Source organism: Anser cygnoides, chromosome 3 (assembly GCF_040182565.1).
Source record: "Anser cygnoides isolate HZ-2024a breed goose chromosome 3, Taihu_goose_T2T_genome, whole genome shotgun sequence".
In the NCBI taxonomy this organism is placed as follows: Eukaryota; Metazoa; Chordata; class Aves; order Anseriformes; family Anatidae; genus Anser; species Anser cygnoides.
The window spans coordinates 18,514,785-18,541,547 of NC_089875.1; the positions used below are offsets into that span (position 1 = coordinate 18,514,785).

At 41.9% G+C, this 26,763-nt stretch overlaps 1 protein-coding gene and 1 long non-coding RNA gene across 20 annotated transcripts; one reads left to right on the forward strand and one right to left on the reverse strand.

Annotated features, from left to right (window-relative positions):
• Positions 1 to 1,846: 1,846 nt before the first annotated feature.
• Positions 1,847 to 14,155, reverse strand: LOC136790343 (uncharacterized). The gene is made up of 3 exons (XR_010830096.1): positions 14,016 to 14,155; positions 11,041 to 11,167; positions 1,847 to 3,065 (listed from the first exon to the last, which is right to left on the reverse strand). It is a non-coding gene; the product is annotated as an uncharacterized lncRNA (long non-coding RNA).
• On the forward strand, positions 9,883 to 25,258 carry YPEL5 (yippee like 5). Of its 19 annotated transcripts, XM_066993591.1 has the most exons (6): positions 14,322 to 14,399; positions 16,027 to 16,163; positions 16,262 to 16,326; positions 16,499 to 16,547; positions 21,304 to 21,476; positions 23,155 to 25,258. In XM_066993591.1, the coding sequence occupies exons 5-6, from the start codon at positions 21,336 to 21,338 to the stop codon at positions 23,377 to 23,379; spliced, it is 366 nt and encodes a 121-aa protein (XP_066849692.1). In that variant the 5' UTR covers positions 14,322 to 14,399; positions 16,027 to 16,163; positions 16,262 to 16,326; positions 16,499 to 16,547; positions 21,304 to 21,335; the 3' UTR covers positions 23,380 to 25,258. The 19 variants fall into 19 exon arrangements, with proteins under 19 accessions (XP_066849704.1, XP_066849690.1, XP_066849692.1 ...); XM_066993590.1 differs by lacking the exon at positions 16,499 to 16,547 and having other exon boundaries at positions 14,323 to 14,399; XM_066993596.1 differs by lacking the exon at positions 16,499 to 16,547 and having other exon boundaries at positions 14,329 to 14,399; positions 16,064 to 16,163.
• Positions 25,259 to 26,763: the final 1,505 nt, after the last annotated feature.

A 26,763-nucleotide genomic window follows, 5' to 3' on the forward strand; every position in this document is an offset into this window, starting at 1 on the left:
GTGTCCTGGAGATGAAATACTTCATACCCCGGGAAAAACGCAGAGCTTTCTTCGTGTACCTTCCTCAGCCTGAAAGGGAAGTTAGAATATGGGAAACGACATTTCTGAGGAAAATGTTTATGGGAAAATAGGGAGAAAATGTGGAAATCCCTACCCGCTTCTGCCTCCATCATTGCAAGACAGCTTTTGGCATATTTGATAGCAAGTTTTTTGTCCAGCCAGGTTTTTTATTATTTAGCATTTACATGGTTTAAGATGACTCGACATCTCTCTGAGATTTTGTTGAGAGGGAGTTTCCTTGGTATTAGTCTTTCTTTGGATTCATCATGTGAAGATGGATGAGTTCAAGTTAAGCAGGCTGTGCCTAGAATTTGAAGACATCAAAGTTCCGGACCTGAGGTTCCCCAGAATAACTCTGCTCTAGATCAAACGTGAAATTTCCTTCATGTCCAGTGATGCTCAGATCGTCGAGCTTTGGGCTTGCTTGTACATTAATGGGACATTTCCCTTATTACAGCTCTTCTGTGCTAGTGCAGAAGCTTTACTGGAGGAGCCACAGGCTACCACTTGTAGCCACAGTTCTGCTGCTTGAGGAGCAATCAACCAGACAGTGGTGAAACGTCACGTTTTATAATCTTGCCAGGCTGGCTCTTCAGCAGAAAGAGATATTCTAAGAAAATTATCTGCACAGAGTCCTGTAAAAATCTAATTTTACCCCATTAACCAATGGCTTATAGCCATCTCAGAAGAAAATCCAGATATGAATGCCTAATGACAAATATATTAGCGCTTAGTCAATTCATTTGTCTATCGACAAGGCGGGCGGTTTAAACCCAGGACGCTCAGCCCGTTAACCTCCCTGATTAATGCTTCCAGACAGGGAAAGGGGAATAACCTGGAGAGGGTTTAAGAGAATAAGTTAGTACTGGACATCCAACTGCTAATGTATTCATGCACTCTGTGCACTTGTTTTTACTACGAGCTATACAAACAGAAAGGACCAAGGAGATGCCAGTGCTCACATTGGCCTTCTCAGTGTGTACACTAAGGGCTTCAGAAAACCTGAGGAATGTTTTTTGGACACAACTGTGAGACAGAAGATTTTTCTTAAGTGTATATTTAATTCAGAAATGCTTACGACTTTTTTGTTGAGTCTATTCAATTTACACATTTTCTTTTCTGCTACTTTGAACTGAAATCCAGGCGCTTGGAACAATGTCATGCAGGTAGTACAGGAAAAACAAGGAAAACTATCATACATTTTGAGGGGTTGTTTTCTTGAAATACACCACAGCTTTTACACAGCAAATATTCTGAGTTTATAAGGTTGCTAAGCTTGTTCTACGCATCCCCAATTTTTTAGCATTCCCTGAAAGCTGTACGTACTAATGGATTTCACAACTGCAATGCTTCACAATTTCTTCGCGTCTCATATATTAAATGTCTTTTCAAGTTTTCTCAGTTGGGAATTGTGGATTGTAGAAATGTCCTTTAACTACCGTTGTCTCTCACTTGACAAGCACCGGGAAAGCAATGCAATTTGTTTTGTGAAGAAAGGTAGTTTCAATCTGGAAGTCCATGAATAGCTTTCTGGTTTTGGCATTTACTGCTGCTGAGGATATTCCCTGTGCTGGGGACCAGAAGTGAGGTCCTGTTTTGTCCTTGTTGGTGCCTATTTCTTCCTGCCTGGCGTGGCCTGTGTTGGTTAGATTCACGTGCATACAGATGGATCCAAGAAATCTCTCGGGAGACTTGAATTCAAGCAGGAGTAAGTCCTGTGCTCTTCAAGTTTTCCAGGTCTCATTTTCATAGGAAACCTCACCTTGCCTCTGGAAGAGAGAGGCAATCAATATAATCAATATAGGTATGGAACATATTTTCAAGCAGGTTGATGAGCTTTCATTTAAAAAAAAACAAAAAACAAAAGACATAGGATCAGACTGAAGAGTTAAGAATTTCTGCACAACTTGTGTTACACCAAGGCATCTGGCTTTTAAGAAAGTACTTTGAAGCAGCTGTTTTCCTGGCCATAAGCCATAGCCTGGCTGCCCAAGTTTTCCTGCCTGGTCCTCGCAGTAACTAATCAATGTACTTTGCCTGGAGTCTCTGAATTTCTGTCCGCAGAATAGCTGCTTCTGCTTCAGACAGTCTGTAAATCCTGTTTTCTGGGATTTCTTCAGGGAATCAAAGCTGAATAAATGTGCCGGAATATTCCATTGAATTTGGAGGATCCTTCAGAAAAGTGGTAGCATAAAAAAGTAGCCAACTAACCAAGAGCAGTTTGCTGTATGGTAAAATTATGATTACACTTTTAAATGGTTAAAACACAGCTCTATGTGACTCCTGCACTCATTAATCGCTTTGTGAACAGCAGTTAGTGGTGGTTGTGCAGTGGATAAACATCTGCTAAAAGTGAAACAAGAACAGCAAGTTCGTATCTGAGTGCAAGTCTTCTTCAGGGTTTCCAGAAATTTATTATGAAACACTCTCAAACTCTAAGCCCTCCCCCTTGGTCTCTGCTGCTGATTGTGTTTCTTCAAGCCATTTGGGGAATCAATGCTGTTGGGAGTTTCAGTCTGTCCTGAATGCTATGGGAGTCCAGAGGGGAACCAGGGGAATTGCATCCCAACATAACCTAAAGGAAGGCTTTGGAGGATATTTCAATTTCACCCACCTCAAACACCCAGAAAGAGAGAAACCACAGTAGGCATTCTTTACAGTGTGTTTCCTACATTTATTTTCTCTTGGGAGTTGGGCTGATTTTCACTGCTACGACTGATGAGGTTATGAAGCTCTGCTCTCCAAGCAGCTTGCTGGGACACCGTGCATCTCCTGAGCTGGCAGCTGGCAGCCTCAGTCTCCACAGTGGGCAGGCACCAGCCCTGCTCTAAAGCAGCAAGGTTTGAATTGGCAAAGTAAGATCCGCTTCACTAGTCACCTTTGTTTGATATCCGCACCTCACAACCCTAGAAGATGGAAATGTTTTGGTGGTTTTGGTTTTGGTTTGTTTGTTTTCCAAAGAAGCTGAGATTTTCACATTTCACCTTGATTCCAGGAGCTTTGCACTGTATGGAAAGAAAAACTCAAACAGTCCAAGGCTAATGCAAACAGACAGCACTCCTTTTATCCCCCCAAAATGCTACTCAATGTCCTCCTGCCCCCAGTGCCTAGAAGATGAGCCGGTGATACTGCACCATGTTGTCCTCATGGACATTTTTTTGGCCAGTGTACCACGAACAGCTTTGAGAGGACTGGAGATTGCAGTCTTTTATTGGAAATAAAATGAAAAGCCCTGCCAAAGCCATTAGTGACTAATCCACTCACATAATTACTTCTGGTACAAATGATGATGATTTCTTTAACCCAATATTCCCTCTGAACCCTGTGACTGAAAATGCTTTGCATAGTTGTCAGTCCTCTGTGTAGGTCCCAAATTTCTTCACTTTTTTCCTTTCCCCTACCAAACCAATATCACTTTGTGTTTTTCAAAGACCATAGATTTAGCTCCTCAGAGTGGGAAAAAAAAAAAAGAAAAAGATTAATACTGCAAGTTTTTTCCACTATCCAGGTAGAAGAAATTACAGTGGGCAGCTGGGATCACTCCTTCCAGATGGAACTGGCAATCCCTCAGTTCCAAGGGTTTCTGCCAGGTAATTAAAAAATGCTGTCTCCCTGCAGGGCCATCCACACATGGCCTTTTGGCCCAGACTGTCCAGGCAGTTTAGTTGCACTGGTGGAAACACTCCATGGGCCGCTAACACCAGCGCTGTCTCTGGATGACATCAACCATGAGCCCGCACCGAGAATCATTCCCCATTCCAAGCAAATTGGACTAGGTGAGAACAGAAAGGGGGATGGTCATACCCACAATATAAATCAACGTCTAAAGATCAAATCTGCACCGCACTGAATTATAAAAGCACAAATTATTTTCCAAGGCTAATTTTCATCTTGCTGCTTGTTCTAGCTGATCATGCCTCGCAACAGGGGTAACCTCCTGAGGTTCCTTGTAGCATTTCACGTGGCTCTGCTCACCGGCTGGCTGCAGCTCCTCCCATCCAGATAGCGAAACGAGAATAAGCAGCTTCTCTTTCCCTTCTAGTCAGTATTCTCCTCCAAATGCTACGCGACAGCCCTGCTTTGTGGCATTTTGAGTTATAAACACTGTCAAGGGAGATTTAAATCCCCCAGAAAACAATTAATCTTTAAATAAAAATGAGTATCTATGAATCACTCCTTTTAAAAATAAGTGCTTATCAGAATTCTGTTTACAGAAATACTGCTTTGAGGTAGAAAAAGCTCCTGTTTGCCTCTAACAATATCAAGGTAACTCTGCGACATAAATGTCTGGTTTCCTTAAGGTATTCTTCCCAAATCCTTGCCAGCAGACTGCAGCCGCTGCCTCCTGGGAGTAGGTTAACCCCTTTCTCAGTAGCATCATTGCTGTTCTAAAGGCTATATTCAAGTATCTTCCCATGTGTAACCTTAAATGTTTAGTCTTCAGCTCCCAGATCCCAGTGAGGACTGCAGAGGGCAGGGTTGAGGCTCAGAAAAGGGAAGATGTGGAAAATTTCTATCAGTGAAGCCTGGAATTGATTCCCTTTATACCTGCTAAAGTGCAAGCCTGAGTGCAGTGTGGGTCCTGAGAGCGTGAATTCACAGCAGGCTTCAAAGACAGGAGAGACAACCTGCACATTCTAATCACATCTGTGTGCTGTTGTACTTTGAAGGGATGTTTATACATAACTTCTTTGCCTGGATGTAACCTGTTCCTTTACTTCTCTTCTGCTTTTATATACAAGTTTATACAGAAAAAACAAGGTGAGATGGGCGGTTCCTGCCATCATGCAGAGTGCTAAGGATGATTTGCTTGTCAGATCAACAACAAAGTCCATTCTCTAGACTTCTTTTTGTTTGTTTGTTTGTTTTTTGTGTAGAGTCCTTCCAGCAGAGAATTGCCTTGTGGAGACCTCCACTCCTCTTCATCATAGCACAGACAGCTTCCTCTTTCTCTGCCAACAACAGACCAGTCCTGCTATGGCTGCGTTGTTATATGTGAAACTAACAGGAGGGTAACATCAGGAGATTATTTCCTACAGTGGCCTTTCCATTTTCCATTTTATGTATGCTGGTTTCTAGAAGCAAGGGAAGAGACAAGCAGTATCTGGAAAGCTGAGTCCTGCTCAGCCAGTAGGAAAGAATTTCCTACCTCAGTGCTGCAGGTCTCAGTTCAAGAGCTGCTGTTATGAGCCAAAAATTGATTTCTAAGTTGCTCTGCCTCATGTTGAGTATTTATAATTCCACAACACCATGGGGGGGTGGGGTGGGTGTCACATAATTTAGCCCAGACTTAAATGACTTCCCAGAGCAGAGAATCAGAGTAGAGCAGCAGAGACTCAGAGCAGAGTCTTGATACTCTGCAGAGAACCAAGCAGGCAGTGCACAGCAAGGAGGAATGATCTGTAAGAAACTGCCAAACACCAGTTTGCTTGAGGCAACAAAAGCAACGGGCTATGATATTACAGTGAGATATTCACGAAGGGCTTCTTTTATAAGGTAGTTTTCTACTCTAAAATGGTGGCAGGCTATTTCTAAATGGTTTACATAAAAGCCTATTTCAGCTCATTGTTTGCCCCATAGGCTTACTTTAAGCACTGATATAAAGAAAAATTTCCGTGGCTTTCAATTTAATTTATGCTTATCAGCTCTCTCCCAGCATTACCTAGACTTCTGTGTTTAACAGCTGACTCTGAACTAGAGCCTACTACTGCCTACATGCATACAAAAGATCAGATTGTGGGTGTGGGCTAAAGGATCATGGAGGAACAGATAAAACAACCAAGCTGTGTGGCAGTAACCTAATAGCTGAGATGGAGGGCCAAGGATCAGGTGTCAGCCTAGAAAGAGCTATGCCACACAAAAGAAAACTTCCCAGGTTAGCCATAATAATAACTAATAATAAGAATGAATCAACCAAACGTGATCATTTAGCAACCAGTTCTTGTTCAGTCCCAGTTGTGCTTGCTGATGTATTGCTCAGAGGCGTGTGCAGTGAGTCACCAGTGCACACCAACCTCCTCCCAGCTGAGAGCCACCGTCTTCATTTCTCAGCAGCTAATGACAGCTATTAGCAACCGTGAGCTAGCACAGAAGGAAGTATGTGGGCTGCCTGCGGATGGCTACATAGCAATGTAACGTGGCTTGTGGATGCATCACTGTCCCAGAAGGTAGAAATGCAGGCAAAGGGCGGTGTGACAGATCTGCTGTCAATGGCCATTAGTGGTGCCTCCAGAAATCAGGGGGCAATTAACAGCTACAGAAAAATCACCTGCCTGATACATGGTTCAACTCTGCTCTCAGCTTTCCAGGTGCTGAAGTGAAATTGAGAGCTGAAAGCTTTTCACAGTGTTTCAGACAGACTTTGACCTATTTATTTTTAATCCAGCTCTTGGCTCTGTCATTCTGCTTTGCTGCCCCTAATCCTGAGCTGTTCCTTTTGTTTCATCAGCTGCAATTTTTGTGTGTAAGCATCTCTGGATTTACCTTGTTTGCTTGCTATTTTGGGAGAAGGCATACTGCATTGCTCTGTTCTGTTGTAAGTTGCCCATTGGAAATCTTCCAAACAAATACATTTGCTCAGGACTTACACGACCTGGAGAAGCCAACTTCCATGGCTCACAAGTGGTTTCTACACTGCCTATAAAACATGAGGTTCTGACTTTGCTTCTTGACTTGATTTAAAAACAACAACAGCAAAACACAAACTCCAAACCCTACCAAGTTTGACTACTGGATTTGAACTGGTGGGGTAGGAAAAGTACAGAAGGGCTCAGCGAGATTAATACTGCATTAGAACTGGGGAGACAGGAAAATAAGAAAGCATGGGTCAAGTATCAAGTTTAAAAAATGTCCCAGTCCTGGTTTCTCCACACTGTGTTTCTTCTGGACTTGCTTTGTTCTCCACTGTTTAAAACTGGATCTCCCTGAAGTGAATCAGAAACTGCCCAGTGTGTGCATGGTTTTGAAACAAAAAGTGCAAGGAATTGGATCAAGATCAGAAACATTTCTCTCATAAAGTCATCAGGCTTGAGCCCAAGATTCCCCCAGACAAATTACAATGCATTTTCATGGATTAAGGTCATGCTAAATTACAATAACTGATTTTTTTTTAAATGGGTATCAGGAAATACCAACGTAAGTGTTATACTATGAGAAGTTCAAGTTAACCTGTTCCTATCACCCTCTTCCTGGTTTAGCAATGCCATTTTAACTCTAAAACACAGTCAGGGCCCTAAGGGCACTCGAAGACATTAATTGCACTGACCAGTCTCACCTGGGGCTACCGCCCCCATGCCCTGTGCTCATGGGCCTGGGGGCTCCCTTTAAATTCTGAATTGTGGATTTGCTCAGTTCCTGTTGGAGTTGCATTGCAGGTATGCCTGCCTCTAGTCTGGACTCCTGAATGGACCTTTGATTTTCTCTGCAGGTGGCTTTTCTGCTAGATGGCTAGCCCCCTCCTGTGGTTGTTGCAGCCTGTGATCTGTCCTTGCTGTTTACTTTAGTTCCTGGATGGAGCATGGACCTGTTTCATTGCTTGCTGTGTCTGGTTGCACTGATTGACCCTGTTACCAGCATTTATTTGGTTCTGCTTGCTGTTTGCAGATGTAGGTTTGTGCTAAGATTGCCTTTGGCTCCTGGCTTTGGTGCTCCTTAGGAGCAGTGGCTCATTGCTGCTCCCTGACAAATATTTTGGAGTTAAGCCTGCCCTCATTTAAGGTAAGGGAAGAAGCCAGTATCTTTTTGGTGCCCTTTTTCACAGTTTACTTTGTATTAACTTATGCAGAGCTGTCCATGTACGCTAGCAGATATGGGTCCCATAATGAACAGGTCTACTTACAGCTCACAGTTCCTCCTTTTTGCTTGGGGTGGGATTCACATAAGACTACCCCCCCCCACCCTTTTGTTTTTGTCTGCTAAAGGGTTCTTCATATCTATCCACTCATCCCCTCTGGAGTTTGCTTTATTGAATGCTGTTGAATTAGTGGAGGTGGGGGGTGGCTAGTAGTGTAAATAAGCATGTGCTAGGCACTTCTGCCACCTCTCTTCACGGTGTGCATTATAAGCCTGACAGTGTCCTAAGCTCTACTAAACCATAGGATGTGCTTGGACATACAGAAGACCATATGCTCTTATGCTGCAGGTCTACAAGGATCACTTAGCCTTACTAACTGGCCTGTAAAGAAATTGGCTAATTCAATCTAAATAATCTTTTCAAACCAGTCTAGGTTTTAACAGGGCACCTGTGAATGTACATCTGCTTTTTGCTTGTTAGAGGCTTACAAAAGAATCATTACTTCATCTAGCCTCTCATGTTCCAGTCTGAAGCTGGACTGTGAACAAGTCCCTGTTGCCTAAGCCTCTGTAAACTGAAGAGGAGTGAGGCACCTACACGAGGCCTCTTAAAAATCTGTCAAAACATAGTAGCAATAATAATTAGCTGTCGCATTACCAGATGCCTAGAAGCTTGACTAATGATGCAACAACAGTAATGATGGAATAATTTTCCATGTTCTATTGGTTAATTAATGTTGTTGTTTGCTTTATTCCTGCTCTGTGCCCCTCTCAAAACACATGCAGTGGCCGCTTTTGAAGGCTTCCTCTTCCAGTAGGTAGCCCAGTGGTGCCCTCCACCCCATGCTGTGTTGGGTGTACCGGTCACACATGAAGCTGTCATTGCTGCAGCTTGGCTCCTTGCTGAGATACTGGTAATGTCTTATTGTGTGTCTGTGATATAATTGTTGATGCATAATCACCTGTGAAAGCCAATATCCACCTTCACGTCTCACAAATCTAAGAAGAAAGCTGGCTCACATCTGTCAAATGTGAGCAATCTATGTGTAGTCCTATTGAAATAAGAAAACTGAATCAGGCATGGTGTGGGTTGCTTACACACATGGTGTTCTATAGTTGTGTGAGCCCATTTGTCTGGTGTACAATCACATGAGATTACCAGTGCCACATCATATTCTTTGCCATGTAAGCAGCTGACCAAATGAAAGCCACCAAGCACACTGTCCTTCGGGCTCTTGGCCAAAGTGAAGCCCGGAGAGCACAGTAAATGGGAAAACTCCTTGCTCTCAGCTCCTGGCTGAACTCCGCCATCTCCACTCTAGCCTGACAAGGGGTTTCGTATGACTTGCTTTGCCTCACTTGCACTCCTCATCTTTATCTCTGTGGTAAGAATTGTGTTGCTCATTCAGACTAGCAAAGCACTTTAAAGCCTTTGCATGGATGATACTGTGCAAGTACAAATTCTCACGGCTGTAGTTTCAGATATAAGACACGCAGCTATCATCCCACTTTTTGCTGCTATTGTACCTGGGTTCCTTCTCAGGCAATCCGTTCTCTCTTCTGTGGCAATCTCAGTAATGCTATATGCTATATCTCAGCTATATGCTATATATGGTCTCTCCTACTTTATCCCAGGTGCAAAAATGATGATGTACATTCAGCTGTACAGCTGGCCTCTGTGTTGACATCCCCCCTCAGATCTCTAAAGCATTTGCAGAAGGGGAGCTAAGCCTTTTCTGTTTCATCAGCTGTGGGCTCCTGTCATCAAGTTTCACTTGCTAAAACACATTGTTCATTTAAGAAGGTGATGCCATTCACCTGTGCTTACTGATGGGCAGAAAACAGATTTGAAGTCTGTATTCTCAAGGTTCTTCACCCTGGAGACTGGTTTTATACATGGACATATATTCACCGAGCTCTCCTCCCATTTTATGTGTATTCTGCATTCAGAGGGATATTTGACTACAACCATGTATTAGGTTGTATGCAGATCACAAAACAAGCCTCTCCCCTTCTGCTTCAGTGGTATGGATGAAGAGAAGATATTTATTGGGTAAGCTTGCATGAACTGTTCCCTTCTAAATTTCTACGTGGGCCACTTCTTTCCTCTCCCAGATTTTGCTTGGCTTTTGATCTCTGCTCCCTTTAAATTTATCATCCTCGATAAATGTCTTTGTGTAGCTATGTATGAACAAAAGAGACTATTAAATATTAGAATGGGGCTGGCTTTCCTTTAGGTTCACCTTTGACACCTAAAGCTGCGCCTCCTGAACAAGGGTGGCACTGTTAAAAGACTGATGACAATACTGAATCAGCTCCAAGAAATTCAAGGAAATGCCATGTTGACTGCAGCTGGGAAGACCCACCTTGAGCTTTAGGAACAGCAAACAGAAAAGATGGGCAATGCTACAAGTCTTTCCTCGCTGTCCTATGAAATGACAAATGTAATAGACCAGTTCATTCTCTTGATGTAAGTGTAACCAAACAGAAAGCTATGGGAATTAATCTGGGCCTCAGGTGTGTATATATACATATACCTAATCTAGTATTTTCCTCTGATTATATCAAAAAATGGTGATCCTCTGTAGCCATTAAAATGTGTCCTATTTAGTATGTGCTCTCTCAGTCTCCCTGTGTAGGGCTCTTTCTAGCCCAATCTGTCTTTGTTCTCATCCACTGCTCCCAAACAATAGGGAACACCTAGACTGTTTGATGAAGTCAATGTAAACTGGAGTAGCTGCTCTCTTTCACAATATTTACCTCCTTTCTTGATAGACAGCTGTTGTGATTTTGTTTTTGTTCGGTTATTGTTGGTTTTTTTTGTTGTTGTTGTTTTGTTTTGTGCTAAAGGAATGGTTCCAGCTTTCCCTTAGCTGAATATGATAGCTCACTTGAAATTGCCTGTTGTAAAACAGATGGGAGTTGACAGCTAAATCATTTCCTGCCCTGTTCAGGAGGATCAGTGGAGCACCACCCCACTGCATTTTCTCTCGACTCACATGTGTGCATCAGATCAAGATGCTGTGTTGAGGAACGGACACAATCAGATGACCATTATGACGGTATAGGGCACTTGATAAAATCTCCCCCAAAATAAAAAAAAAAAGTGAACTTGTATGATCTTGCAGAGTGTTGCCACTATACAGCGATATGTGGGACACAGCAGCAAAGGAAAGAGCAAGCACACACCTGTCATACAGATGGTCTGTCCTCCAAACCTCTTTTGATCCTCTGGAGCAGGTGTGGTTTCTAAACATTTTCAGAGAAGGAGGGATGGAGTAATCCTGACCCTTGACAAGGAAGTGGTTATACGAACCTGTAAATAGGAGGAACAATAATCAGTCTATCCTTTTGCAAGAGACCACAGCCTGAAAGCTCTCTTCATTTCAGTAACCTTCCTCCCCTGTGGAAAACAGAAAAAGGCCTAGTAATGCAAAAAACTACAAGATCCCATCTTTGCTGTGCTTGTATCAACACCCATTCTACTTAGCAACTGTGCTTTCTTTGCTAGAGAATGGCAGCGAGTACTGCTGATTGCAATAGTGGCTGGCTTCAGGTTGATTTTTTGCCCCTCTGTTGGCCTCCCTGAATGGTGATGTTCACAATGATGACTCTTCATTGACGCAGGAGAGCTTTGTATATTCCCTGGCATCAAGTCTGCTTATTGTCACTGTTCCTGACATCTTAGTAAAAGCACAGAAACTCCAAGCTCTCTTTGGACATTAAGTTTGTTCTTTGATATGGCTCCTGAATGTTTTGGAATTTTATACTTACGCACCTTCTAAAATCTGACCAGCAGTTTGGGAGGGCAGGGGAAGGGGGCAGCGACAGGGTAATGAAACCAGGTCTGCCATTACAGAGAGGGCATACAGAGACCTCCCCATCCTTGATCCTAATCTTCTAATCTTTAAATTAACTTTATAAATGATTTCCCCTGGCAAAACATAGCCATCTGAAAAAGTATCTATCCGTAAAGGACACTTGTGTCCATTGCAGTTTTCAGCTAAGCCAAAAGAAACAGGTTTCAGCTTGCTATCTGCAGGGTGCTGGGACTGAATGGCCAGCTTCTGAGGGGAAAATGAAAAGTATATTTTTTTTTCTGTCAATAGGCTCACTTTACGAGAATGAAGCTGCAGGCTGCACCATCTCCACTGAAAAATACACGTCATCAGTAACTGTTTTCAAATAACAAGAGCATCTAGTGGAACAAACCCAGTTTTTGAAGAGTAGCAAAGCTGAGAGCTCATAGAGGGGACATATAAGAGTCAAGTTTCTCTCTCAGAAATCACAGGCTGCATGTCTAGCTTAGTATTTTTGCTGCCAGAAGTTCTGGGCATGGCAGAAACAGCAATGGAAAATCCTGCTAGATCCCTGCCCATTCTTTGGCATGCATGTTTGGTAGGCTTGGCTTTGACACACAGGAATCCACATACATACTAGAAATTTGTTAGTGTTTCTGGAGACCGAGTAGGAGTAAAAACCATTAAGGCCTAACATTCATCTTTAAAGAGAGATCTGCATAAACAGCCTTTGAGTCCTGATGCTAGTTCAATGGGATAAACCCAGGGCTCACTGACTTCTGCTGAAGTTTTATCAGAGATTTTAATTAAATCAATATGCTGGTGTCTGATTTTCACCGTACAGTTTGTGTCCTCAATCACCTCAGTTTCCCTTAAACACCTCCTATAGTATCACTCACAGTAGGGGGAGACTGGATTTAGTTATCAAGGGTGGGCCTTCCTAGGACTGTTGGGTACAGGCAGCCCCTGATCTCTCTCTAGTCTATTAAATTCCAGACCTAGCACCAGGCCTTTTCTGCCTGGTTGTGCTGCATGGCAGACTGGTTCCTCCAGGGTCATTTGAGCTATCATGATATGAATCAGTTGTGGAAAAGGCCCAGGGTCTTCCCAAATCCTGGCATGTGAAGTATAGGAAAGAACTCCTGAGTGCATTGAATTTGCCCATGCCAGAGGAGAATTAATTAATGTTTCCAGGCTACTTTGAAAAGAAGTATCATGGTACAATATTGCTGTTCCTGTTATTCACCCTGTAGCTGATGTGTAGCATCTCCCTTACAAACTAATTGGAAATTCCTTTTGGTATTTTTGGTGTTTTCCAGCAGAGCTGCTAGAGCCTGCTGCTTCATTCTAATAAACGTGCCCTCCCCTGCCCCCTTTCCTCTAAGTTCCTTTACAAGGGAGATAAAAACATCAGTCCCTGACAGCATCTGTTGAACAAAGACTAATCCATTCTCTGTCTCATGGTCAGTTTGGTTTCTTCCTGATTCGTGCTGCTACCTTCCTTATTCCTGAGATAGTAATAGAATCATAGAATCATTAAGGTTGGAAAAGACCTCCAAGATCACCAACTGTCCCCCTACCACTGATATTACCCACTAAACCATGTCGCTAAGTATCACTTATGATGATGGGCTTCCGCAGCCATCCCTGCTGACAGCCAGCATTGCCCCCATGGTCCCGCAACTCGCCACCACCTTGCTGAGGCAGAGCAGGAACCACCAGCAACCCCTGACCACGAGGGGGTCCCCGTATGTTCCCCAATACTATTTAGAGGATTGTGCTTTATTTTCATGGTTATATTACAATGATTGCAACATTCAGAGAAGCATCCTCTCTGTATGCCCAGACTGGAGATCATATGAGCAGTCCTTAAGTAAACATACACCTACCCAGCAAGGCAGGTAGTATTCCTGTGAGGGGTTTTTACGGAGAGGAAAAGGGGACATAAACAAACGATTTGCCCAGGATGTATGCATGCCTCAGCAGCAGAGAGCTGGGTAAGACTCAGTCACCGACTCCAGCTGAAGGACCAGCACTTTACCTTTCCCTTTTGTTGTTGTCCTTTACGGCGATCTCCCCAGCAGCATTATGATTAAAATGGGGACGTTCACAGAACTCCCGTGACACGACTGAACAAACCACTGGGAGCAAAGCTCACACTTGCTCAGCGAGGCCGAGCAGATCAATCTGTTAATAACAAGGGCACCACAGACAGGTTGTTGTCTCTGTTTTCTGGTGATAAATGGTCCCCCTGGCATAGTGTTTATGGCTTTCTCCTACTATTCTCCATACTTTTGTTGTCCCTGTGCCACCAACTCTGAGGTGACTGCTGTCTGACAGACTCCCCCAACCCTTTCTGCTTACTTTGCATCACCGACAGGGAGGCTGCCGACACCTGAGCCGCGTCGACGCTCAGTTCTGTGCAGATCTGACCAGCCGGACTGAGGAGACCTGAACTTCCGGAGCTCAGCCCAGGACAACCGGCAGTTTTTAACGCGCTAACGTCGACCTAGCCCTTGCTAACGGCCGGAATCCGGCGGAGCAGACAGAGGCCGAGGCCCAGCCACGCGCACACCCACGCCGTTTACTCAGGGCCCTCCCCCGGCCGCTGCCGAGCCCAGCCCCGCCGGGGCCGTGCCGGCGCTGACTGACGCGCGCGGGGCGGGGCGGGGCGGGCAGGGGGCGGGGCGGCGCCGCGCACCCGGAGCGTCGGAAGGCACCGGCCGCGCACCCGCGGAGCCGCTCCAGGTAACCGCGGGGCGGCCGCGCCGAGCGGGGGAGGCCGGGTCGAGGGGGTGGCGGCCGCCGCTCGGGGCCGCGACGGAGCCGCCTCGGCCGGGCGCTGCCGCAACTTTGCCCTCGGCCCCGCGGCCCCGGCCGCCGCTGCCTCCCTTCCCCTGCCGCGCTCTCCCCGGTGGGGCGGCGGCACCTCCCCGGGCCGGCTCCGGGGCTGGCGGCCGTGCCCAGGCCCCTGCCGGCGCCCCGCGGGGCGGCGTTGGGCCGCGCGCCCCTCCCGGCGGCGGCGCCCCGTCAGCTGTTTCCTGCCGCTTGTTGTCAGGGCGCTGCGCTGCCGGCTCCGGGCGGCGGCGGGGCCGGGCCCGCGCTGGTTGGCTGCGAGCCCCTGACGGAGCCCGGCCGGGCCCGCCCCGCGCCGCGCTTTGTGTGAGGGGGGCTCCGGCACCGGGCCCTGCGGCCTGCCGGGGGGGCGGCCCCGGTGAGCTGCGCGTCTCTGCGTTCGTGTCTGTGGCGTTCCCTCTGCCGGTGGCCGTGGCGGGCTGAGGTGGCGTTGAGGTCGCTGGTTCGTGTTTGTTTACTGTCATCTGACCTGCGCGTAAACCTCGAGCTGCTCGGCTCCTGCTGAAACATGCAAGGCTTGGCTTGAAAACTACCTCGTGAAGGGTCCGTGCGCTGTGAGAACTTGGGGGCAAGGCTCTCTTTATCTTCAGAGCCTCTGCATTGAGGCGTTCCGTAGGTGCTGTAGGAATCTCTCGGTGAGATGAGCTAGTTATACTGACAGCCTTCACGCCAGTGGGTGTAGTTGGGATGGTCGTTGTCTTCCCACCATCTCTTTAGCGATTGTATGTTATTTATTTATTTTTTTTTCGTGACTCATTAAATCATTGGTGTCTTCTGGTGAATATTTGTACCACTTTGGCACTAAAATCAACGAAAACAACATCTGAATTAGTTCAACTTTGTGGAAGTTGCAGAATAGATCGATAGACAAACATTGTTTTATATGCTTAGTATAAAGAAAAAATATTAAAAACCAGGAAATACAGCTTTCTTAAAACACTTTAGTAATTCATTCTTTTCAGATGATCAGGAAACACAAATTGTTACTAGTTTTGGACTCTGTGTAGTGGGGGGGGAAGAAATTTAATCTGAATCTGCTACCACTTGTAAATTAGTGCTTTTATTTATTATCTAGCAAGAGTATTGTGAGGGTGTAAGTTATGGTGTGGGAGACACTGAGATAAAGGGGCTGTGCTAGAAACGAGCACCCATCTGTGTGCATCCACTGTCACGTGTTAGTGTTTGCATACACCAGTATAACGTACGTTAGCATTTTTAAATGCACTATCTGAATGTGAAGCTTTCACTGTACCTGAAGAAAACTGTCTACAACAGAAAATCACACTACTGTCACTTGCACAAATGCAGTTTCCTGCTGAAAGTCAACTTGTTATGGGTGGGAGCCATGCACTGTGTTCATTACATTGCCAAAGACTCTTCAGTCATTTGTTTGCATTAACTTCCTTGTGTAGTTTCGTAGCGCAGTGGGGGTGGCTCTGAGGAGTGTAGCATCCTGTTCCAGTTCTTACTTTGCTTTTGGCTACATGTGGTGCTTTCTGATAACAAATTCTGCATGTAGGCAGAGGCCAGAGACTTGGCCCTGTTTGCTTTAACAGTTGTGGAAGTCATATTGGAGGACTGCTGATTGTCAGACCTGCTGAGAAGCTGCATGTTTTCATATGCATCCTCACACGTGAGCAGCAGAAACCCGGCAAGGTAAAGTGTGTGTTTTTTTTTTTCCCCAGTGATTCTTTAGTGTGTAGTCTTGTGTAGCTGTGCTAAGTATTCTTTTTTCTCTTTTGCCCATCTTTGAGATGAGAAGATAAAGCTTAAGCCCTGTTCCTGACATGAGACGATGAATCTTAAGCCCTGTTCCAGAGTAAGTACATTGTCAGAATGTTTTATTTAGGGGAACGCACCATCATTTTTCAAGGGGGATTGAGCACTTGTTTGCTCACCATACAAAGGAAAATGATTTTAGTTAGAGGTATGGAGAATGAGAGGCTGTCAGAGCTTTGTATCCTTTAACTAGCAGCTGTTTTCTGTTGTAGATCTGAGATGCTGACGCAACACTGAGGCATCTGCTATATCTGCAGTCCGGTGTGTGCCTGCTGGCTCTCTTGAGCTCTCACTCATGGTCCTGTGTCTTCAAGAGGTGGACTCTGGGACAAGAAAACCTTGACTTGTAGTTAGAAAAATGTTAATAAATAACTCTTTGCATTACTTTTTTATTCGTTATTGCTTATGAAAGTGTGCAGGTTAGGTACTACAAATACCAACCACATAGTTGTTCAGGTGGTTTGAACTCTGTGTGCGGGTAGTGGTGAAATTTAACTTGTTGAATGTCAGCTTTTTTACAGCTGTTGCTTGGTGTTTCCAAAATCAGCACTGAAAGACATGTAAGTTTGGGAGCACTCTGCACTAGGAATGCATATTACAGCACCCAGGCACAATGCTTATGTTTCCTGACTGTCCACGCACTTACTGGGAGAAGCATCTAGGCAAGAAACGTTTTACAATACGACTTAGAACCTATATCAAGGCTTGTACTATCATAATACTGCTCTATCAACAAGCCTTACTAGCTAGGTAAGATGAGCTATCACTGATAGTTCTTCTAAAGGTACTCTAAAGGTGCAAGCTGATAGTGGTGTTCCAGATGCTGACTTAGGACAGTGGCATCTTCTCTAAGTTCATAGAAGTACCTGCCTCTTTGAACTGTGTAGATTTAACACAGATTTAGCTGTGTAGGTAGATACCTACACTAATGAGATACAAAGAATGTCATTTTAATTTGGTATCCATGATTTTAATGTTATGACTTGTGCTTGGTAACTTGCACGAGGGCAGGATGACTAGGACTTTGTCGGAGGCATATATCCAACAAAAATATCTAGATTGATTTTTAAAGAAGAAAGCATGGGCCAAAAAATGTCTTTTCTCAGACCTTGGTTTTGTGAGTAACTGAAATTCTGTCCACTGCTACTGCAACTTCTGCTGGTAGCGTGATGTCATTGGTGCGATTTGGTAGCGTCACTTTCTGGTGTTGTGAATGGCAATAGGAAACTTGGCCAGCTCCGCACAAATGGAAGTTACTTTCACTATCTTTGAGTGTAAAGAGTGGATGAATGGCGAAGTGCACTTCCTGTGCATTTTCCCTTCCCTGATCAGAGGAGCTTTAATGCTTCATAATCCTGTGACTTTTCTTTGATCATTTACAGATCATTTACACATGTAAATGTAAATAGATGGCCATGCCTTTTACATAGGAAGTGAAAACTATAGGGGGGAAAACATCACAATTATTTTGGGTGACTTTGTACACTCCACTTCTGTATATAAGGAATATGAGCCCCGATTCCATTTTCAGTATGGAAAATTGCTTTCCCTCGTTCTGTTGTGCTTTTGCTCTTTTTTGTTGTTGTTTGGTTGGTTTTTCCTCCAGTGGACAGTGAGTATACCCTTTAGGATCTTTACATAATGGGAGAACAATCTTTATACACTGCAAGTACCTTCTGCATTGGTCTTAGAAGTGAACACTGTGTTTTGTAACTTGGCTAAATAGAAAAAGGTGTGTGTGGGGGGGTCATTCCAAGTTAAAATTCACTTCTGTAAATTAAATGTGAAGAAAAAGTGACAGTTCCTTGTTAGTTCGTTTAGAAAACTCGTGATCAAATGCAGCATTTGGAGGCTGTCTTACTAGAAGTCATTTTGTAATTTTTCTACTTTTTATAACTGTGAGTAGTAATGCAATGACTATGCAAGGCGACTGTTTTTCAGCTGGATCCTTTTGGATTCGTTGAAATTCTGTAACAATGAAAATGGAGAGCTAATGCTAGAAGTTCTAGGCTGTTATTTATTTTAACTGCAAATTGCCATGAGGCAGATGAGTGCAGTGGTTATTTTAAATGTTAGAAATTCTAATAAGATCATATTAAATTTTGAGCGTGTTTTTTTTAAGACTGATTAAAAACTACTTAGTAATGCAGATTATAGAGGTTCATTTTCTAAACTTTAAATGTGTTGATTTTCTCGGAAAGACATTTTCTTTCTGATGTCCTGTATTCCAAAGTACATTCTTTCAGTACCAGTTGGTCTGTTAGATTCTGCTGGAACTTCAGTGTGAATTCTCACATCCTTGTGCTGCCATTGAATAAATCTCTTTTTGTCTTTCTGTTAGGACCTAAGTCTCGTTGGAAGCTTCTCTATCATTTAGTTAATGATGAGGTATCTTTCAGCTCTCTGTGGTGATATAAATAATGGAGGGATTTAGGCCTTTTATTTCTGGACAAGTTTTTCAGACCTGAAGTCTTCAGGTATATTAATTAATGCATTTATTTAAATATTTGTACTCCAGGACTCAACACTTGCATGCATAACGCCATATCAGAAGTAATAAAACATTTTGGGTGTCACTTTGACTTTTAACTAGTAAGAATTATACTCAACTTTCCTTAAGTATTTAAATTTTATTCTCAGTGTCTTTGGGTTCCTGTTTTTTGGTGCAGTTAAGTGAATTATGTTTTTAGATGTTTGATATCTTTGCATTTCTGACAGTTCTGGTGTATATTTTTCAAATTATCATGGTTTGCTAGGTTAGTCTATGTAATGGATCTGTTTTTGTCACTTAGCAAGCTTAGTGTTTGGGTTGCTCTTGGTAAAAGGCAGATGTGTTTTTGTATTTTTTTATGTTAGCTTCTAAAAATAACGACAGGGTGAGCCTTTTGTTTACCGTGAAAGAAACACCCCTTTGCATGTTGATTTCACATTTACAGTAACTTGTGATCAGTTAGTTGTTTTTAATACACAATACAATCAAGATAAAAATAGCATCCAAAATTAGTAAGAATGGCAGACAGAGCTAGGCCAAGAGCCTTATGGGCATATCTGTCACAATTACTTCTATTGCTTGTGTTTGTGGTTTCTTCTGGTTGGAGACTGACTGATCCTTACTCACACTTACTGTCTGTTGATTTTCCTCCATGCTGTCATTGTTCATTTTTTTTTTTCTCCATCATTTGCTATGAAGGATACAGGCACGTATTAGAAAGGTATGATAGTTAGAGAAAATTGAAGAAAAATATTTACTGTACTTTGAGTCAAGTCACAAGGAGTTACACCACTATGCTCAGCTAATTATTTGAAATATTTTATCAAACTCAAGACCCGTTATATTTATCCTTCAGGAAGAGCAATGGGTTTTGTGTCACCTTTAAAGTAAAGTGTGATTCCATTGCTTTGAATTTTTATATATCCTTCAGATGGGGTCTAGAAGACTAGTGATTTGAAAAATCCACTGCCAGGAGCGTACGCTAAAACCACTCCATTCAATGTTAGTCATCTTTTACATTGCTAGAATTTTTACATTGCAAGATTTTTACATTGCAAGAAAACAACCTGTTTATAAATATTTTCCAGTGATTTATGGTTTTTGTACGTATGAACTACTTGAAATTTTGTGTGTACAGGTGCTTGTTTTATACCGTTTTGTTTGTGCATCTTGAAGTAAGCTTTAAGAAACTGAGCCTCTAAAACTTGAAATGTGTTTAGTTTAGGTATTTGTTCTTCTCAAGGCATTTGACATAGAATACTCAACTTGACGAGCACAGACTTTGACGAGTTTCTGTATGAACAGCACACTATCTCCTGCTCTGAAATGTCCACACAGTGTGCATATTGCAGTGTCAGATTTACTTTGCATTGTTGTGCATGAAAAAGCAGTGAAAATACTGTTTTGTGATTCCACATCTGAAGCATAAATGGAGGCATATTGTTTAACTGTAGATGTTTAACCATAAAACTTTTCTGCAGTTGAAATGAAAATAGCATCTTTAAATTCTTTTGTCATGTTATCTCATCCTCTGTGATTAAGTTTTAGACTGTCTGACACGCTCTGTGTCTACTCACTAGCTAACGTAGTAATTTGTTTGTTTAGTGTTGAGATACTTTAATTTTCCCTACTAGCAAGGGTTTTATTTATAAGGTATTGCAAATCTACATTTGCTTTTGAAGCTCTTTTTCTGATCAGGGGAGTTACTCAGGTATTTTAGCAATGGAGCTTGGGTAAATGAAACTGTTTTGTGTTTAGATTAGACAGCTCTAAATGTTTTATATAAAGCTGTCTGGTGTAAAGACTCAGCTGACTGTTAAGTTAAATATCATCCGATGTTATGTATATGAATCGTTATGTCTGTGTATTGAAGTGTCAAGTACAGTAGCCAGTCTGCTGTAGTAGAAGACTAAAGCATCCAGGGTGGTGGTATTCTGTGGCTGCATGTGATAAATGTGCAAAACAGGGAGAAAATATATTTATAAAGGAGGGGATGGAGGTGTTTTTTGGGAAAATGACACTGTAATTGTCTTGGTGACTCAATGTACTACTATGTACTTCATTTCCCAGTGCTGACTAAGCTGGGTGACTCGTTGGGAATATATATTGGAATGGAATTTCAGCATCATATTAAAGAGGAAAAGAAAATAGGGAAGAAGTGTAAGCTTTTGGGTTTAAGAACCATATAGTCTAGTAGGAGACTGGTCTGCAAATGTCATCACAATATTTCAAGAGTTTCAGTTCATGCTTCCCTTATTTAATGTAATTAACTTGTATCTAGGTGTGTTCTTACTTGTGACGTGGTCAATTTTAGGAAAGACCTTGTTATTTTGGTTAAGTTTGGTGTTTCTTAATCTGGTGAAAAAGAGTGAATACAGTCTGTGAGTTCAGTAATTTATATATGAAAGAACTTTTGCAATGAGTAGCTGAATTGGTTTGCAGAATATTCAGCAATATATGTGGGTCTTTTTTGTTTTTGTTTGCTGTGATGCTTTATTTAAATGTACTTTTTTTTTTTGCTTTCAGGTCTTGAGTATAAACTTACATAAGTTCTAAAAATGGGAAGAATTTTTCTGGATCATATTGGTGGCACTCGCCTGTTCTCCTGTGCAAACTGCGACACAATTCTGACCAATCGCTCTGAGCTCATCTCCACTCGATTCACAGGGGCCACAGGAAGAGCCTTTCTTTTTAATAAGGTTGGTAAGAAGCCAAAAGTGATCTAATACTAAAGTGATCTAATACTATCTCTAAAACTGAGATATGAATCTGCCAGCCAAGAAGTTTTTAACTCTACCAAAAGTGCTGTGTAATTACTATTTTTTTGATCTATTCCACTGTATTTGAAGTCAAATTTGGCATTGACTGTTAATGGCAAGCTATCTAAATTTATCTGCGATACTAAAAGGCTATAAAGAGGATTATGAATATTGTGGCATCACCAAAACATAGGGAGTTTTAGCTTTGGAAACCAAGTTCTGTAATATGAACCTCAAACTCATTGTGAGAGAATTTTTGTTTATCAGAGTTTCAAAGGCATTTGCTTTTTATTTACTTAGTTTGAAAGAAGTGTAGATTATATTTTTCATGTCTAAAACATTTTGGACTAATAATATTTCAGCAAATTAGGTTACCACACTCTCTTTTACAGGTAATAATGCTTGGGATTAGTTCAATATTTTATATTTATCAAATTTGATTAAAATCAACTGATTGAAATATGTATGTCATAACCCTGAGTTATAGCATTAATTATTAACCCTTTGATATAGACTTCTTCATTAGTCAGTGAGAAATAGTGATCTTCCTTTGCTTTCTCACAAAGTTCCTGGTCATGTAACTGTTAGTGTTTTTTTCTTTTGAGTTCATTGAAAGCCATTTAGCCACTGGCTGTTGGCAGAGTTGATAAAGGTGTCATGAATGTCTTCACTTTACTCTGCTTTGTCTGGGGCTTTCTGTCTGTTGTTTGCTGAATCCTGTCAGCAGTATGAATATGCAAGTAAAAGCCTGTATAACTATAAAAGAGAGCTGTGCATCTGATTTCTTTCTCATCCAGTAAGCACATGGTCTTGGGGTTGAAATTTTGTGTGTGTGTTAAATAGTGGGTTTTAATCACAGAAGTTGTTAGATTTTTATATTTTGCAGTCAGGACCCTTACAGCTGACACAGAGAGAGCAGGCATAATCAGGTGGAAAGCGTAAAGAGAAATGCAGCCCCATCTTTTAGAATCTTGCCATGCATTGTCAGTTTGGATATAGTTCTGGCGTAACTTTTGAGTGAATTATACATCCTGATTTTGTGATGTTGCTGCCTAAACAAGTTAAAAGTATATTTTAAACTGACAATATAATGCATACACAAAAAGTGAATGTATAATGAAAAGTGAATGTCTTATGGTCTCAGCCACCAAGCCTTTTTCTTGTATGATTATTTCAAAAGCTTCCCAAGAATTTTAAGTACCACATCTTAATATTTTAGTTCTGATTTCTGGAAATAAGTGGTCGTATTAGTTCCTAGAAACAGGGTAGATGTATTTACAAGTGGTTCACTATCAGTTAGTTTATAAATCTTCACCAGGAACTTATCACCCAAAGTTGAACACGGTACTTTGCACTCTTGCCTGCCTAACGATAGGATTTCATGCCTCTCTCAGTTAGACAGTGGTCATTATACAACCCTGTGAAGTATGTCTTTAAAAGCGTTACCTTCTCAAGCAGGAAATTTTCAGGGGCCACAGACTATTCCACTTCAGTTTTCAGTTCACATGCAGTGTCACAGGCTACTTTCAAAATGTTGACAGTTATGCCTATTGTTTTCAAGGTTTGCTCCAGGCAGACTAATTCTTTATATTCCCTGTCCCCTGTATGTTTGTGTTAGGTGGTAAATCTGCAATACAGTGAAGTTCAGGATCGGGTCATGCTCACTGGCCGCCATATGGTTCGAGATGTGAGCTGCAAGAACTGCAACAGCAAACTGGGTTGGATCTATGAATTTGCTACTGAAGACAGCCAGCGCTACAAGGAAGGCCGTGTTATCCTGGAAAGAGCTTTGGTCCGAGAGAGTGAAGGATTTGAGGAGCATGTTCCGTCTGACAATTCCTGAAGAGACTTGAGTCTCTTCTTGGGTTCTCTTCATTCGAAACTCGAAAGTAATAAAATCAACAAAAAAAATCTGCTTACATACACTGTCACCTTAGCATCAGAGTCGGATTCATGGACTACAGAGTGGGAAAGATTTTGAGAGTTTTTTTAGATGGAACCTTCCTTTCTTTATTCCTTTATATTTTACTATCTTTCCAGCAGCTGTTCGTAGAAAGAATGTTGTGCAGTTGCTGTAACTTTTTCTCTCTTGCATTTATAACTGTTAGATCTGAGAATGTATCTGCAGATACAGTGGGCTAAAAGAAAAATGTTTGGGGGATTTTTCTTTTGTTAGAGAGAGATCAATTTTCTTTTTTTAGTTTGCAGAAACTGATATCAGTGTAAAGTTATTTTAAAATTACAGGTGTTTTTTTAAAGTATATTCCAATTTTTGGCTTAAGTTTTTAGCTACTTTTTTTTTGACTCAGTCTTTTCACCTGATTTGCTAGCTAAACTAAAGAGATCCGAATTTGTGCCAAGTGCTAAAGGTTCAGTGGTGGTACAGCTTGGGCTGGCCCTTGTGTCATATTCTTGTTGAGGTTGATTGGTAGCACAGAGCCCATTATTTTTTTTGTCATTCTTGACCCCAGGATGTCACCATTTCCTGTTTGTGAAGTCACAGTCACTATGTAAACTGATGTTGATTGAAAACTATTCTTGAAATAGGGCAAAACTGCTTGGCTTCTTTTTTTTAAAACTGATGTAACTTATAAGCATAGTAATAATATAAAATAATACTTGTCTGTTTAGTCTTGTGTTGCTTACAAATCAGAAGTTGTTTGTCATGATAGGGATCCAGTGGGAAACTCCTGTTTCAATAGTAAATTTTTTTCATTATTTCTCTATTAATCTCATTAAGTTGACAGGCAATTGCAGATCTTAATTCTTCAAGTAGCTTTCTTTAAACCCAGAACTTCTTATGTTAAACACAGCTGCTGTGTAAAAGGAGAAGACTGCCAGCATGTTTGTTCATGCATAGAGTTACGCAAGCTGCATCTTGTGAAAAGATTTAACTTAAACAGCTTGTTTTCATATGCCACTTCTGGTGTTCAAACTCTCTTCTCTTTCAACTTTGAAATTTTTCATTGTGATGTTACTTTTTTTATCTTTCTGGGCAGCAGTACATGTCAGCCTAGTAGTAACTAGTGACTTGGATTTCTGCTTTCTTGTAGAGGTCAGCTCCGCTTAAAACAGTGATGTTGCTTGCCTTGTAGCAAAAATGCTGTTCATTACCTTAATTAACTCAAGGGTGCCCAAACACTTTCATTGTCTTAAGCCATAAGTTAAGATCTCAAGGGCTGCAATTAATTTCAATGTTAGACATGTATGATTCTTTATCAATGATCTGTATTTATTTATTTTTTCTTATTGGGTAAATAGTGGCCAATGTGAAACAAGTCACCCACGGATGTACAAGGAGACAACCAGATCTGGCCTCTGATCTTTCCGAATAACTTTTCTTCACTTGCCACAGCTCCATATCTGAAGTTAAAATGTGGAAGGTGACTGTGCAGGGTAATTTTTTTTTTAGCTGCCTAGTGGCAATTTGGACACCCCTGACTTGAATCTACTGCCTATTTGATGTAAAAGTAGCTTTACTATAGATTTGTCATATAGAAAGAAAACAGAGTAGATCACATACCAGAGCTGTGCTTGAATCGAGCTGCTTAAACAGTAGTGTACTTGTGCCTCAGATCAGTTTTTGCACTGAGTACAGTAGTACCCCGTTATCTTGTGTTTCTGTCCTTCAAAACCCCCCAAAGTCCCATTAGCATGGTCTTCTGCAGTACTTTTCTTGTACTTCCGACATTACAATAGAATAAAGTATGTTTTGTCCTGAATTGGTATTTGCCAGTCTTTTTCAGTTATTTTATTTTCATGGAGTCTGCCAAATGAATTATATAGCCCGTCGTCCTTTCCCTTCATTAAGTAAATAATTGGGTTTCTACAGTGTATGGTGATAAGCTGTAGATGAGCATCTCTCTCTAAATAGGTGGCAAAAAGAGTGTACAGTTGGTTTGGGGAGGTGCTAGGTGCATATCACTTCATGGATATCACTTGGACATTTCAGAGGTGAATTCATGAGAAAATAAGTCTTGAACTCAAGTCCATTGCAGTTTTAAAACAGAATCCAATAGACCTTGAATTGCTCTTTCAGTCTACATGCTTTTCCCCTCTGTTATCACCTGGGTAGCTCTGGGAGAGTTTCCCATCAAAAATTTCTCCCTCGAGACACTTTATTTACAGATAACTCACGTGTAGGAGACAAGCTGATGAGCTTCAGCACACCTAGCCACAGAGAATGCATTGCTATTTGGCTCTAAGTGTTATTTTTTAATAGGGCAATAGCCTTAGATTCCCAAACAAGGGGTGGTTGGCACAGTGCAATGTTATTAGAGTTTACATTAGAGTATTAGAGTTTACATTATCTTGTGCTATGATCTCATCCTGTAGTTGCTGTCTAGGTGTGCCCAAAACTGAAGTACTTCATTAAAGCTGCCAACTGCCATTTCAGCAAAACTCATCTTTGGTAAGATGAAAAGATTGGATGCTGTTTGTGGACTGAAAAAGCATTTTAATCTCTCCATGGATGTTACAAGAACTTTGGAGATGGCATACGCATCCTGTGGCTCTGTTAGAAATGGTAGCATTACACTGGATTTTGGGGTTGGCTATGGGCAGCTGGTGTAGGCTTATTCTTACAGGGCAATCTTGTCCCTATGGATTTCCCCCTGATCTGCAGGAAACAGAGTTGGCAGATTGTCAGTGGATTAACAGGTAAGGAATTGGTGAAGGTACAGCTCAGGACACAGTTGCCAGGTATAAGGAAAAGTCTGTCTGCAATGGGAGGCAGGTTACAGAAGAAAAAGCCAGATAAAAGAGGAAGGAAAATATCAGTGTTTGGAGAAGGGGGGAGCTTACTATAACAGATAAATGCACTTGTGAGAAGCAGAAGAGGTGACATGCTCTAGAGGTAAGCTTGAACCTCTTGTTTATAACTTGGGATACAGGGAAAATGGAACTGGACATTCACTTGGGCATTGTAGATGGGTCTGAGGTCCCCTGAAAAATGGCAGAAGATGCTGAATTTAAGCTCTTGAGTTTCTTTTGAGAAACCTCCTTGAATGTCACTGTAGGACACTCATAACAAGAAGTACTGAAAAAACAGTGCTGAGTTTCTGGCCTCTGCTTGTGTGAATGGAGCTGGAAAGAATTTGTCCTTCAAAGCAGGTTCTGTTTATGTTTGTATTATCTGAAGCATTACACACTAGCAGAAACTTGTATTTCTTACAGAAGTAGAAAAAAAAATTAGAAAACAAAAAACTATGGTATTTATTAGCATTTC

Excerpts from the sequence above, each read along its gene's own strand:
- YPEL5 (XM_066993603.1), top strand. The coding sequence starts at position 21,336 with ATGGGAAGAATTTTTCTGGATCATATTGGTGGCACTCGCCTGTTCTCC. Across the intron at positions 21,477-23,154 it reads GAGCCTTTCTTTTTAATAAG|GTGGTAAATCTGCAATACAG; the intron begins GTTGGTAAGAAG and ends TGTTTGTGTTAG.